Below are 13494 nucleotides of genomic sequence, written 5' to 3' on the forward strand. Positions count from 1 at the left end.
GCGTCTCCTACGTCTCTTTTGATCCAGCCACACTGTCGTGACATCCTTCTGTCCGGACGAGGATGAAAAGACCAGAAATTCACTTATTTCATGTTAAAAGGGCTCTAATAATGTGAAAAAATATATTTGGAAATGTATAAACTGTTTATGCTTTAACTATGAAAAAACATAATAATAAAAGTACTTTGCAAGAATTTATTTACTGCCCTCATGTCCGGTACCAACTAACCATGATGAATGCGGGAAGACTATATCAAAAAACAAATTTTAGAAAAATTCTATATAAATAATAATAATATATAAATAGTGGTTAGAATGTCCGCCCGGAGATCGATAGGTTGTGAGTTCAAACCCCGGCCGAGTCAAACCAAAGACTATAAAAATGGGACCCATTACCTCCCTGCTTGGCACTCAGCATCAAGGGTTGGAATTGGGGGTTAAATCACCAAAAATGATTCCCGGGCGCGGCACCGCTGCTGCTTACTGTTCCCCTCACCTCCCAGGGGTTGAACAAGGGTGATGGGTCAAATGCAGAGGACAAATTTCACCACACCTGTGTGTGTGACAATCATTGGTACTTTAACTTTAACTTAATAATTACATACAATAGGCTTATACTGTAACTGATTGAGAAAAAAAAAGTGGATGGTTCAAAATAACTAAACAAAAGCACAAATTGCTGCTATTGCTTTCATTCAAATTGTGTAAACATTCGCCAACAGTCAACTACTCAAAGTACCAATTACAGTATTTGAGTAACTTAAATTGTAAAACGAAGATGGGCTAGGAACTTGTACAAGTTAAAAAGTGAATAACCCTCAAAACGCAACACTAAAAACCCATTATATCCACTATATACTGTTTTTTTAAATTAATTCAAAAGATTATTTTATAAAATCGAAATAAAAAGAAACCAATCATTCGGGTTAAGTCAGCTTTCTGACACCTCGACCACTTGACTACTACCATATGTGCAAACAGTTATGAAATATTACTTTTAATCTTTTGACAAATCGGTGACAATTGTGATGTTCGCAAATGAATTCGGGTTTTTGAATGGCTCTTTTAAATGAACGATGAGAACTGAGTCCAAGTTGTGAGCCGTTCGTTTGGGAGCCATTTATTATGCACATCAAATTTAGCGTCGGCATGCGTGCCACTGGACTATAAAAATGAGTTAAAAGAAACTTAGCAGCATTTAGATTATTTTTTTTAAATTAAGAAATATATATAAATACTGGTATATATTTTTTGTAAATATATAATTTTTTGTATCATTATTTTTTACTTTGTATTTTTTTTTTTTGTATTTATTTATTTTTATTTGGATTTACTTTTTGGGATCATTATTCTAAAGAGTAGATTAGGGGTGTCAAACTCATTTTAGCTCAGGGTTCGCATGTAGGAAAATCTGGGTCAGACTATTAAAAATGATGGCATTATAACTAAAAAATAAAGACAACTTCAGATTGTTTTCTTTGTCTTACTTTGGCCAAAAATAGAAATACATTCTAAAAATATTACGATAAAATATTTTTTAAAATACCGGCAGCGGTAAAGTTTAGATCCATGAAGGAAAGAAGAACGTCAACGAATGTTTATAACTAAATACATTTACATATGCATAAAAATGTGTTTTCTTTTTTTTTTTTTTTTTTCTGACAACCTTTTTCTAAAACATAATATAGAATGTGAGATATAACAGGACAATGCATACATTTGTTTTCAAAACGGTTAAAAAAAATTGAGACCCCAAACATTTACTGTGGGACCCCATTTTTATGACTTGATGGGGTCCCGGGGACCCCATCAATTACTAGCGCCAACACTGATTGGTGCATGCAAAATAGCAGCAGGCTAATACCAATCAAATATTATCCCGGGGGCCATAGATAATTAATTTGCGTGCCAGATCCGGCCCGCAGGCCTTGGCTTTGAAACATGGGGGTAGATTAAGCATACACACATCATGTATAGTAGCATAATTTTGCACTTTTTTTTGGTAGTTTTATCTGGACTGTTTGTATCCAATAATGCATTTTATTCTTATTTATAATTTGGGTATTTATTTTCTATATTGTTAAAATGCTACACGTTTTTTGTAGGCGAGGGATTATTTTGAAATTATAGGATAATTCCCACCAATAGAGTAATATTTGTGTAAATAAAATTATTCTAACATATATCATATCGTATAACTGACACTTGATGATAAAACGAAATACTATAATAGTGTTTTGAACGGCTCTTTGAAGAGAATGACCAAAGGCTCTTCAAGATCAGGCCCTCTTCAAAGAGCCATAAATCCCATCTGTAGTGATACTGAGGTAAGGGTTGGCAAAACGTTATCATTACTGCAAATATACGCTTATACTGTATTTGAAGGTGAGAAGATGCATACTATTGGTTTGAAAACCAAATAAATAAATTAGCTTTTGAAGTTGCTTGGCTGTGCTTAGGCATATGTACACACATCATACTTCTTAAAAACAGTTATAGTTGCACCCCTGGATACAGTCTTTCATCTTCACCACATGTTTCAAACGCGAGGCCCAGAGGGCCAGATCTGGCCTGGCAGATCGTTCTATGGCGGCCCACGAAAGGCTGGAAATAATGTACATCAATAAAACACTTTAATTTCTTACTAATCGTGTTTGTTCTTTCAATTTTGACAGAAAAATTGCATGTACTGCATACATCTATCTGACCATGCAAAAAACATTATATTAACACAAGGGTGTCCAAAGTGTGGCCCGCAGCTCCAGTTTTATTGGCCCTCAGGATATTGTTGGATAAAGAAATAACAGTAAAAATGTAAAGGTGCAAAACATTTTGATGTAATGCTAAACAAAAGCTAAAATGTATTACTAATAATTTCCCAGCAGGCACAAGACATTGATACAACGTTGATTATACACATACATGTCTTTTAAAACTGACTTTGAAACAACGTTGCAAAATTGTTGTATTTGTAAACTGAGACAATGTTGATGTCCAACGTTGGACCCACGTTGTTGGTTGGGAAATGACCTCCAAATTAGCGTCACAACCTGACATTGAACAAACGTCAAAAAGCATGTTGTTTCAACGTTGTATTTGTGTTGTGAAATATCAGAAACACTAAAAATGTCAATGGTCAAATCAACGTCAGAACCCAACATTGATTAAACTTAGTCAAAAAGCATGTTGTTTCCAACGTTGTGTTTGAGTTGCTCAACGTCAGGACCTAATTCTCAACGCTGTTTTAATGTCTTGTGCCTGTTGCTTTAGGAGTGTCCTAATTTCTTCCACCAAGGGTCATATGCTAATATATCATTTGTAAAAAAAAAAAATTGAAAACAGACATTACACAGTTTATACAGTATTTAGAGACAAATCTTAGGGCCAGATTTGTGTTACAAGCAACAGTGTAATATTGTAAGTTAGAATCATAACCCAACTATTGGGTTAAAAGCTGAGTTGTGCTCACTACAATGTTGGGGGGTTTCCTAACCCAACTATTGGGTTCTGCAATTATTTAGCGCTCCTTGACCCAATAGTTGGTTAAAAATGATACATTTTACTGCTAGTTTGTCCTACTCCTTCCCAACTACTAATCAAAATTATTTTTATCCTATAAAAATATACTCAAAAGCAAGATATGAGTGCCATTTTTTTTATTTATTTACAAGAATTGCCGTCTATGGTCATAGTAGTTCTATACAGCGTGCTCAAATATTTTGTAATTATTACATAAAATGTGTGATTGTAAATATTGTTAATGAGATTAATCCTTAATAGAATTCCCTTCAAGAAAAAAAGTACATTTTTAAATAAAATTTTTAAAAAGCCTTTTACCCAAAAATGCGTTACTCATTGAAAAACAACCCAAAAAATGGTTCATAGTTTTGAAAACCCAGAAATTCAGTTAAAATAATACCCTTGTAACCCAAAAATTGGATTGCTCTTCATAAAAATAACCCCCAAATGTAACTCCTAACTCATAAATTGGGTTAGCAAAATAACCCAGAATTTTTTTAAATTGTGTACCAGTTCATTTTATCATCTATTATAACACCCAAAATGTGCTTTATTTTACTCTTTCAATGTCCGTCTATTCATGTTTCTCTCCTGCTGCTACCAACTTGCATTATTTGAGTTTTGACTGAGATTCAAAGATACCTCAGTTTTTGTCCAACCATTGCTTTAATGTGTTCGTTTCTTCTATTATTCGTTTTAGCTTCCGTGTTGACGACGAGCCTTCACCGCCCACAGTCGAGGGGAGAGTGACGTCATCAGAGTGGTGAGACAGCACCTCCTGGTGGCAAACACACTAACCAGCAACTGGTCGTCACGTGACCACTGCACTAGTGGTGAAATGTGTCAATAAACACTAGGAAGAAGAACATCTATTTATTACAGAAGTGTCAAACTCAAATACAGAGTGGGCCAAAATTTAAAACTGAACAAAGACGCGGGCCAAGGTTGAACAAATGAACCTTTTAATAGGGACCCAAACAAGTTTTGCATTGAATATTGAACAAGCAAGGCTTATATAACTTATATAGTGACATGCAAAATCGAGTTTCAAATAATAATAATAATAATAATAATAAAAAAATATCAATGGCATATCAAATACAATTTAAATAAAAATTTAATGCCTCTTTTTTGCTATTTGCAGCCTTCTGAGGTAAATCAACATTAACTTTTTCCACAAGCTAATACATTTGAAAATAAAATAACAATGAATAAACCAACCATTCAGGACTTTAAACTGCTCAGTTTGCGACAATATACACCACCCGCTACCCCCCCCCCCCCCCCCCCACACACACACACATTCCTTGTAGCGTCCCGGAAGAGTTAGTGCTGTAAAGGGTTCTGGGTATTTGTTCTGTTGTGTTTATGTTGTGTTACGGTGCGGATGTTCTCCCAAAATGTGTTTGCAATTCTTGTTTGGTGTGGATTCACAGTGTGGCGTATATTTCTAATAGTGTTAAAGTTGTTTATATCGCCACCCTCGGTGTAACCTGTATTGCTATTGATCAAGTATGCATGGATTCACTTGTGTGTGTGTGTGTGCTGAAGCCGCACATATCATGTGACTGGGCCAGCGCTCGTTGGACTGGATGAAGATTTTTTGGGAGGGGCACTGAAAATTTTGAGTCTCCCGGAAGGGTTGTCAAGTATGAGAGTTGTCAATTATGAGAATTAGCGGTGAATGCGGTGTTACCGCGGCACCGCCGATTACTGCGGCGGGCCAGATCTAGGGTTAATTTGATATCGCCTCAAGGGCCAAGTGAAATTACACGGCAGGCCAAATTTGGGCGGTGGGCCAGAGTTTGACACCCATGATTTATTAGTATCAAAACCTCAGCTTTTGCTCATTACATTACAATACATCTTTTTTTAAGTTTACTGTTGCCTTTTTTGTCCCACTGTAGAATTAAATAATACTGCACATTGTTACAATGTAACCTATTTTAAAAAAAGCTGACAATGCCCCCGACATACTGTTGATGACCTTTTAATATGCGGCTCTTGTTGAAACAGTTACACCCCTGCACCCCATATACTCCAAACATTTTTTGCTTAGAATAAAATGCTTGTTCCCCTAAATTATGCTAGTCACATTTAACAATCAAATACATGAGGAATTGTGTAGTAACATAATGAGGCGATATATTACAATTCTTAGAGCACATGCAATGTGGCTCTCAGTGAAAATGAGTTTGTGTTCATTTTCACGTTATTATTTTTTTTCTGTTCTTTTTATTTCTATTTTTCTTTAAAAAACAAAACAACAACATTCAACTACTACAGCAACTTGCAGTGGCGAAAGCTCCGTGGGTAAATAAAGCTTGCCAGTGAAGGAAATGACATGGTGTTTTTTACGCATGCGCGGACTCATAGAGTCTTCCGGTATCGATAGCATAATAGTGACCAGAGGAAACGAAAGTTAAAAAGTCTCGTTAGCTCTCGCCTCCAACGGTCTCCTCGGTAGCCTTGAATAATCGAACTGAAACCCCCCTGACGACTGCATTATTTGGACTTATATCTATGAAATGACACGGTCACAATGGTTCTACTTCTAATGTGTTTTCACTTCGTCGCCCAAGGTAAGTGAGCAAAAGTGCTGTAGTGTTTTACTTTTTGTTTTGACTCCAATATTTCTTCAGAAATTACATAAAACAACCATAAATCTTACTTATAGCTACACCTCACTTGTCAGTATAACGTAAATGAATCCAAAATATCTGCAATGTGCGGTAGCTGTCTTGCTGAAGAAATTGTAATGAATGCTGTCTAGAATGCTCTCAAATATTAACACTGAATTAGTAATCTTACTCTTGGTTTTATTCGTATTCAATAATCATATCTAATATCAATCTTGTCAAATAAGATAAAACCATGTGCTAATCACAAAAAATGGTATTTATTCAACACAAACCTGAGACTTTGTGAGGCGTATTAGAAGAATTAGTACTAACCGAATATATTAAATAGAAACTGATTACAAATAAATGTACTATTACATAGTGCTAAAATAAATGCATTCATCCATCTTCTTCTGCTTATCCGAGGTTGGGTCGTGGGGGCAGCAGCCTAAGTACAATATACACCCCCGCTACTCCCTGCCGCCCCCCCACCTCAACCTCCTTATATTCTCTCAGGGAGAGCATGTCCCAAATTCCAAGCTGCTGTTTTGAGGCATGTTTAAAAAAAAAAAAAGCACTTTGTGACTTCAATAATAAATATGGCAGTGCCATGTTGGCATTTTTTTTCCATAACTTCAGTTGATTTATTTTGAAAAACCTTGTTACATTGTTTAATGCATCCAGCGGGGCATCGCAACAAAATTAGGCATAATAATGTGTTAATTCCACGACTGTATATATCGGTATCCGTTGGAATCGGTAATTAAGAGTTGGACAATATCGGAATATCGGATATCGGCAAAAAAGCCATTATCGGACATCTCTAACTAACATGTGTTTTTTTAATTTATTTTTTTAACATATGTAGCATCATCTGCATACAGTAGATACAAATAATTGCTATTGCGACATCTAGTGGACACATTTAGAACAGCAGTTTCTTTCATTCCCAAATTTTGGCTCATTTTTATACTTCGCAAACTCATCCGTGGGCCGGATAAAACCTGTTCCCGGGCCTGAACCGGCCCGCGGGCCTTATGTTTGATACCCCTGTCGTAAAACATCTTGCAAGAAGCATAAACAAGAGAAACCTACAGCGTAGGACTCGTTAAGTTAAGTTAAAGTTAAAGTACCAATGATTGTCACACACACACTAGGTGTGGTGAAATTTGTCCTCTGCATTTGACCCATCCCCTTGTTCACCCCTGGGAGGTGAGGGGAGCAGTGGGCCGCAGAGGTGCCGCGCCCGGGAATCATTTTGGTGATTTAACCCCCAATTCCAACCCTTGATGCTGAGTGCCAAGCAGGGAGGTAATGGGTCCCATTTCTATAGTCTTTGGTATGACTCGGCCGGGGTTTGAACTCACAACCTACCGATCTCAGGGCGGACACTCTAACCACTAGGTCGATTGCCATTTAAAGTTCCTTGGAGTAGGATTCGGATTCGGCTGTGTATCTGGCAACCTCAGTCGACTGATCATGATCATGGAGAGTGGGAGTGGACTACAGAATTATGAGATTGCAGTATCATTTCTGGCCACATTACTACATATGGCTCCTTTAAGAAACTTCTCTATGACTTTAACTCCCTACTTCTTCTTCGTTTGATATTGACATTACTGCCACAAGTGGTGAAAAAGTGTATTAAGTACCGCTACAGCCCATACAGACCACATCTGAGAAACTGATTTTTTGGCAGCTCTCTAGGGGGCGCTCACGGCCCAACAAAGGCTCTATGGTTAAGAAACACTGTTCTAAAATATCAACAATTACTGTTTATAAACACAAAGACAAATACAAACACAACACATGGCTGCTGCTATTGTTATGAAACCTTTATATATAGAAATGTATATCGCTGCTACTGCTGGGATGTTACTGACGTCACGTCCGGCTCGCCTCCCGCCCAATGAATACTGGTGGTGGTCAAGCTAGCTCTGTTTTCAATGGGTACTAAGCGCCATTTAGCCTTTCTCGAAGAAAAAATGCCATATACTTGTGTGGTTTTCGGATGTACGAGCCATTCAAATTGCGGAAAGGATAAACATTTCTTCAGAGTTTCTCAAGAGGTTCTCAAAAAGGGCAAAGAAGTGCAAGATTTGTGGAAAAACGACTAAGAGAAAAGCAGCACACACTCCAGTCCAAGGGAGCAGAGTAAAAGAATGCACGCATTTGCAGTAGAGGTGGGGGAAATAATCGATTTTTAGATGCATCACAATTCGGACATGGAAGTTTAAAGAATCGATTAGTAAACGTCAATAATCAATAATCGATTTATTGATTGTAAATAAAGTAATGCAGACAGTTGTAACATTTGGCTGACTGCAGCGAGCCACCTCACCGAGAGATCCGACCAGCTCCTTTTATTATAGGGCACTTATGTTCCAGTTTTGCACACATTTTCATTAATTTAATAAAAACTGCTTCTTATTTCAAATTAATAGTTTTTTTTTAAAGTTGCAAATGATAAATGCTTATTTAGTGAAACAAAAAGAAATGTAAGACTGCATCAATATACATAAATTAAAGATGCATCATTGATTTTTAATTGAATCATAGCCCCTGAATTGTAATCGAATCGTAAGATGCGATCGAATCGTGACCTTTACTAAAGATTCCTACCTCTAGTTTGCAGTGGTCACTTTGTTAAAGGTTTGTTTGACATGCTTTTAACGGTTATTATTTCCCATTTAAGTATTACCTTGATATTGTTTGCACATGTATGCTATGAGTGTTTGAAAAAGCACCAACTCGGCCGTCTCTAAATAAAAGAAAGTAAATGTGAGCAAAACCTAAAAGAGTTAGAGGGGATCTGCACTATTTTTGGAATTTTGCCTATCGTTCACAATCATTATGAAAGACATAACGATGGATGGATTATTTTTAATGCATTCTAAAAATAAACGTAAATAAAAGTCCGCAAAGGAGCAAAGGGCCTGAATACATATAAACATGTGATTTTTGAGGGTTTTAAAAAATTAAATAAAATTAAATAACACATAAATACATTTCTGTTTTTTTTCTGTCAAGTTGTGGTGCTGAGTGTACATTAATGAGGGATAAAATGTACTTTTTAGATTTTAGCAAATGGCTGCAATGAAACAAAGAGTGAAAAGTTTAAAGGGGTCTGAATACTTTCCGTACCCACTGTAAATGTGTACCGGTAAGTTGCTGTCTATCAGTATGTCTTACTTTGCTCATTGATTTGTCCCAGTACTGAGTGAGGCACCTCCAGATCTGCCACAGAGTGTCCTGTTTGACAACTGGCAGTTGACATGGACCCCTGCCACAGAAGAGCCCAATGTCACCTACACTGTTAAGTACCAAAGGTGAGGGTCAGTGAGTGTGTGTGCATGCGTGAGCTGGCAAGAGGGTTTGAAGGGGGAAGACAAACCATTGTAGTGCACGGTGGTACCTCGGTGCAGTAGTATAATCTAGGCTTTACTAGTGTGTCAAACCAAGACAATTTCATAGGTGTCTCCATTTCTTGTGTTTATTTTCCATTTGCGAGTGGGCTTAGAATGTAACCCCCTTGAAGAGCAGGGATCTACAGCTCCCATTTCTGAAAATATTTTTTTGTATCTTTTAATGGGAACACCAGAGAAAAGACACTTGTACAGTTGTTGGTTTACAGCTTGCATAAGAGTAAAAATTAGCAATCTTCTCAAAATAACTTGACATATAGCCAATGTTCCCTCTAATTGTTCATGTGTGTGAGCAAACACAAAAACTCCCTGAGCATTCAGTGGAGCACATGTGAGCAACATCACACGCGGCAATACCAGCAGCACACCTGTCTCAAACCAATCTTTTATAATAACACTCAAATGAGAGGAGTCATTTTCATGAGATTATTTTGTAATATTAGTGATTTGGCCCACTTGTAATGAAAATAAAAGAAATCTTGTTTTTCATAAGCTATGGATTAGTATTGTACAATATGCCTGGGTGGGGGTCCTGCTTTGGAAATCATTTGTACCCCTTTCAGAGATCACATTTAGTTCCCCTTAAACATCCTCATGTTGCACAATGACATGTAAGCATAGGATGAAGTGTGCATTCCTGTAACTTTCTCTAGTAACAGCATTCCATGATAATTATCAATAAATTAACATTAATAATAAATGACAGTAGAATAAGCACACATATGACTGAGGAGTCATAGTGTAACTTTGTGTGGTGTTTGAGTTGTCCGACTTTTTGTGTGGCAATAAACGCACCAGTGGCTTAGTGGTATGCGTGTTGGTGTCAGATGACAAGTTGGTTTTGGCCTGGTTTGTACGGCAGAAAATGACTAGTTTTTCGAGATTGAAGTTTTTTACTCATGTTTTTGGTGTTGTTATGGCCGAATATAAACAGTTTTGCTCAATAAAGTGATCGATATAATTCCTGTCCTCGAAGCATCTCGATAGACGTTACAATAATTGAACGGTGTTCAATTGAACGGTGTTGACGAACACCGTTAGGGCCGCTTGTTGTCACTGTCACTCAGAGTTGCATTGCAAAATTACACAGAATAAATGTGTTTATTTCGTTTAGAATTCAGATGGGATTTGATTTGGTGCGCGGCATATATTTGCTGTGCGCAGAGGACGCTTGAGCAGTGCGCAATTGCGCAGGCGCGCACCTTAGAGGGAACGTTGCATATAGCCATTAATTAACACAGAACTGCTAAGTGTTTTTTTTGTATTTCTTTTTCAGCTTGTGCCACTGGAAAACATATAATTTTAATGCTATATGATGTAAAGGACCACTTTTGATAAAGTGGACCATCAAATTTGAATATCTTGTTTACAGCACCAAATGGACATTTGTGGTATTCCTTTTGATGTTACAATACTTAACAGACACTTGATACAGTGGATCATCAAATTTCAATTTACAGTAGTTTACACGTTATAACAATAAGGGGTGCAACCATTAACAAAATATACAATTAATTTATTACCTGAGGAGTGAGGGTTAGCCTGAACTCACCAGCTAAAAGGGGAGCACAAGTCTGTACTGAAAGATATAAACTTCCCATTAGTCGGCATACCAGTGAGAGCAGACATTGTAGTGACTGTTGTGGTATGTTCATATTTTTTGTTAAGCACTTAGCAAGAATGCTAGATGATATATTTATGTTTCACAGCAGCACAATCTGCTTGGCACCTAAATTCTAAAACTTGTAGCTTATCATCCGTATATTAAAGGCCTACTGAAACCCACTACTACCGACCATGCAGTCTGATAATTTATATATCAATGAGGAAATCTTAACATTGCAACACATGCCAATACGGCCTGGTTAGTTTACTAAAGTGCAATTTTAAATTTCGCGCGAAATATCCTGCTGAAAACGTCTCGGTATGATGACGTCAGCGCGTGACGTCGCGGATTGTAGAGGACATTTTGGGACAGCATGGTGGCCAGCTATTAAGTCGTCTGTTTTCATCGCAAAATTCCACAGTATTCTGGACATCTGTGTTGGTGAATCTTTTGCAATTTGTTCAATGAACAATGGAGACAGCAAAGAAGAAAGCTGTAGGTGGGAAGCGTTGTATTGCGGCCGACTTCAGCAACACAAACACGGCCGGTGTTTCATTGTTTACATTCCCGAAAGATGACAGTCAAGCTTTACCATTGGCCTGTGGAGAACTGGGACAACAGAGACTCTTACCAGGAGGACTTTGAGTTGGATACGCAGACATGGTACCGTGAGTACACATGCAGCTGCGGCTTCCAAACATTTGATCGCTTGTCCGTACGTGCGTTCCGCTATGTGCATGACACGTATGTAACTTTGGGGACTTTGGGGAAATATATGTGCTGTATGAACTTTGGGGAGGTGAACGGTACTTTGGGCTGTGGGATTGAGTGTGTTGTGCAGGTGTTTGAGTTGTATTGGCGGGTTATATGGACGGGAGGGGGGAGGTGTTTGTTATGCAGGATTAATTTGTGGCATATTAAATATAAGCCTGGTTGTGTTGTGGCTAATAGAGTATATACTGTATATGTCTTGTGTTTATTTACTGTTTTAGTCATTCCCATCTGAATATCAGGTCCCACCCGCCTCTCACAGCATCTTCCCTATCTGAATCGCTCCCACTGCCCTCTAGTCCTTCACTCTCACTTTCCTCATCCACAAATCTTTCATCCTCGCTCAAATTAATGGGGAAATCGTCGCTTTCTCGCTCAGAATCGCTCTCGCTGCTGGTGGCCATGATTGTAAACAATGTGCGGATGTGAGGAGCTCCACAACCTGTGACGTCACGCTACTCGTCTGCTACTTCCGGTACAGGCAAAGCTTTTTTATCAGCGACCAAAAGTTGCGAACTTTATCGTCGATGTTCTCTACTAAATCCTTTCAGCAAAAATATGGCAATATCGCGAAATGATCAAGTATGACACAGAATGGACCTGCTATCCCCGTTTAAATAAGAAAATCGCATTTCAGTAGGCCTTTAAGGCTATAAAAGATAAGGTTCTGGATCATCATTTCTCCCAAAGTAGTCGTCATTGGATCTCATGAAGTCTGCCACGATTAGTTTTTGTTATAGTTGAAGGTAATATAAAACGTTGCTATCAGCTCTGTGAAATCAATGTGCCCAAGAAAGAAGTTCCGATAATGCTTGAAACGACATACTGTAAATATTCTCAGGAATGTGCCTGCTCGTACATATATTTACAGCATGTATAAAAACTATGTTGTAGATGTTTTTTAGAAGGCTTAATAGGCAAAATAGGTAAATCACAATTAGCTGCATTGGTAGTAGGAGTGTAACGATGTTATAAATACAGCTCAAAATCATCACAAAAATACTGTGACGTGTGACGGTATGAAATGAAAACTTGGTCAGTGTAGTTTTTTGATGGAACTTTTGAATTGGCCGGTCTGGAAGTAAACTACATCTCCCAAAATTCACTGCGGAACGCCAGTGTGCGAGGTTTGTGTGTGGGAGGTCGCAAAGGTGACAGAACGTATTTTTTTCCTGAAGTTTTCCTTAAAATCTATCCATAAGAGTTATGTTGCTAATAGATAAACAAACCCTGGTGAAAACACAACCTCGTTGGTGTGCTTACTGCAAGGCAAAGTGGCCGCTTTCGTCTGGAGTGTTTCCAAGACGACACATAAAGCTGGTCAGAAGTTGTGATGATTTAACCCACATTTTTTTAATACAATTGAATCAACTCATGGTTTAAATGGATTAGTTATCCATGTTTTTAGGAGGAAATGCGCTAGGCGGCAGGCGTGGACAAAAAAAGTTTGGTGACACTGCACTGCGGGGAACACAAGTATTATGAAAAGCTACTTAAAAAAAAAACGCCAAATATATTTGATGCCAACAAGGCCAAACATTCATTTCTGAGG

General features: G+C 37.8%; 1 protein-coding gene across 1 annotated transcript in view; it reads left to right on the plus strand.

Moving 5' to 3' along the window:
• Positions 1–5894: 5894 nt before the first annotated feature.
• Positions 5895–13494, plus strand: part of LOC133574322 (uncharacterized) — a 40164-nt gene continuing 32564 nt past the window's right edge. The window contains exons 1-2 of the mRNA XM_061926473.1: positions 5895–6101; positions 9355–9469. Of these exons, the coding sequence (XP_061782457.1) occupies positions 6062–6101; positions 9355–9469 (155 nt within the window). The 5' untranslated portion in view covers positions 5895–6061. The remainder of the gene's footprint in view (positions 6102–9354; positions 9470–13494) is intronic.

Source organism: Nerophis lumbriciformis, linkage group LG31 (assembly GCF_033978685.3).
Source record: "Nerophis lumbriciformis linkage group LG31, RoL_Nlum_v2.1, whole genome shotgun sequence".
NCBI lineage: Eukaryota > Metazoa > Chordata > Actinopteri > Syngnathiformes > Syngnathidae > Nerophis > Nerophis lumbriciformis.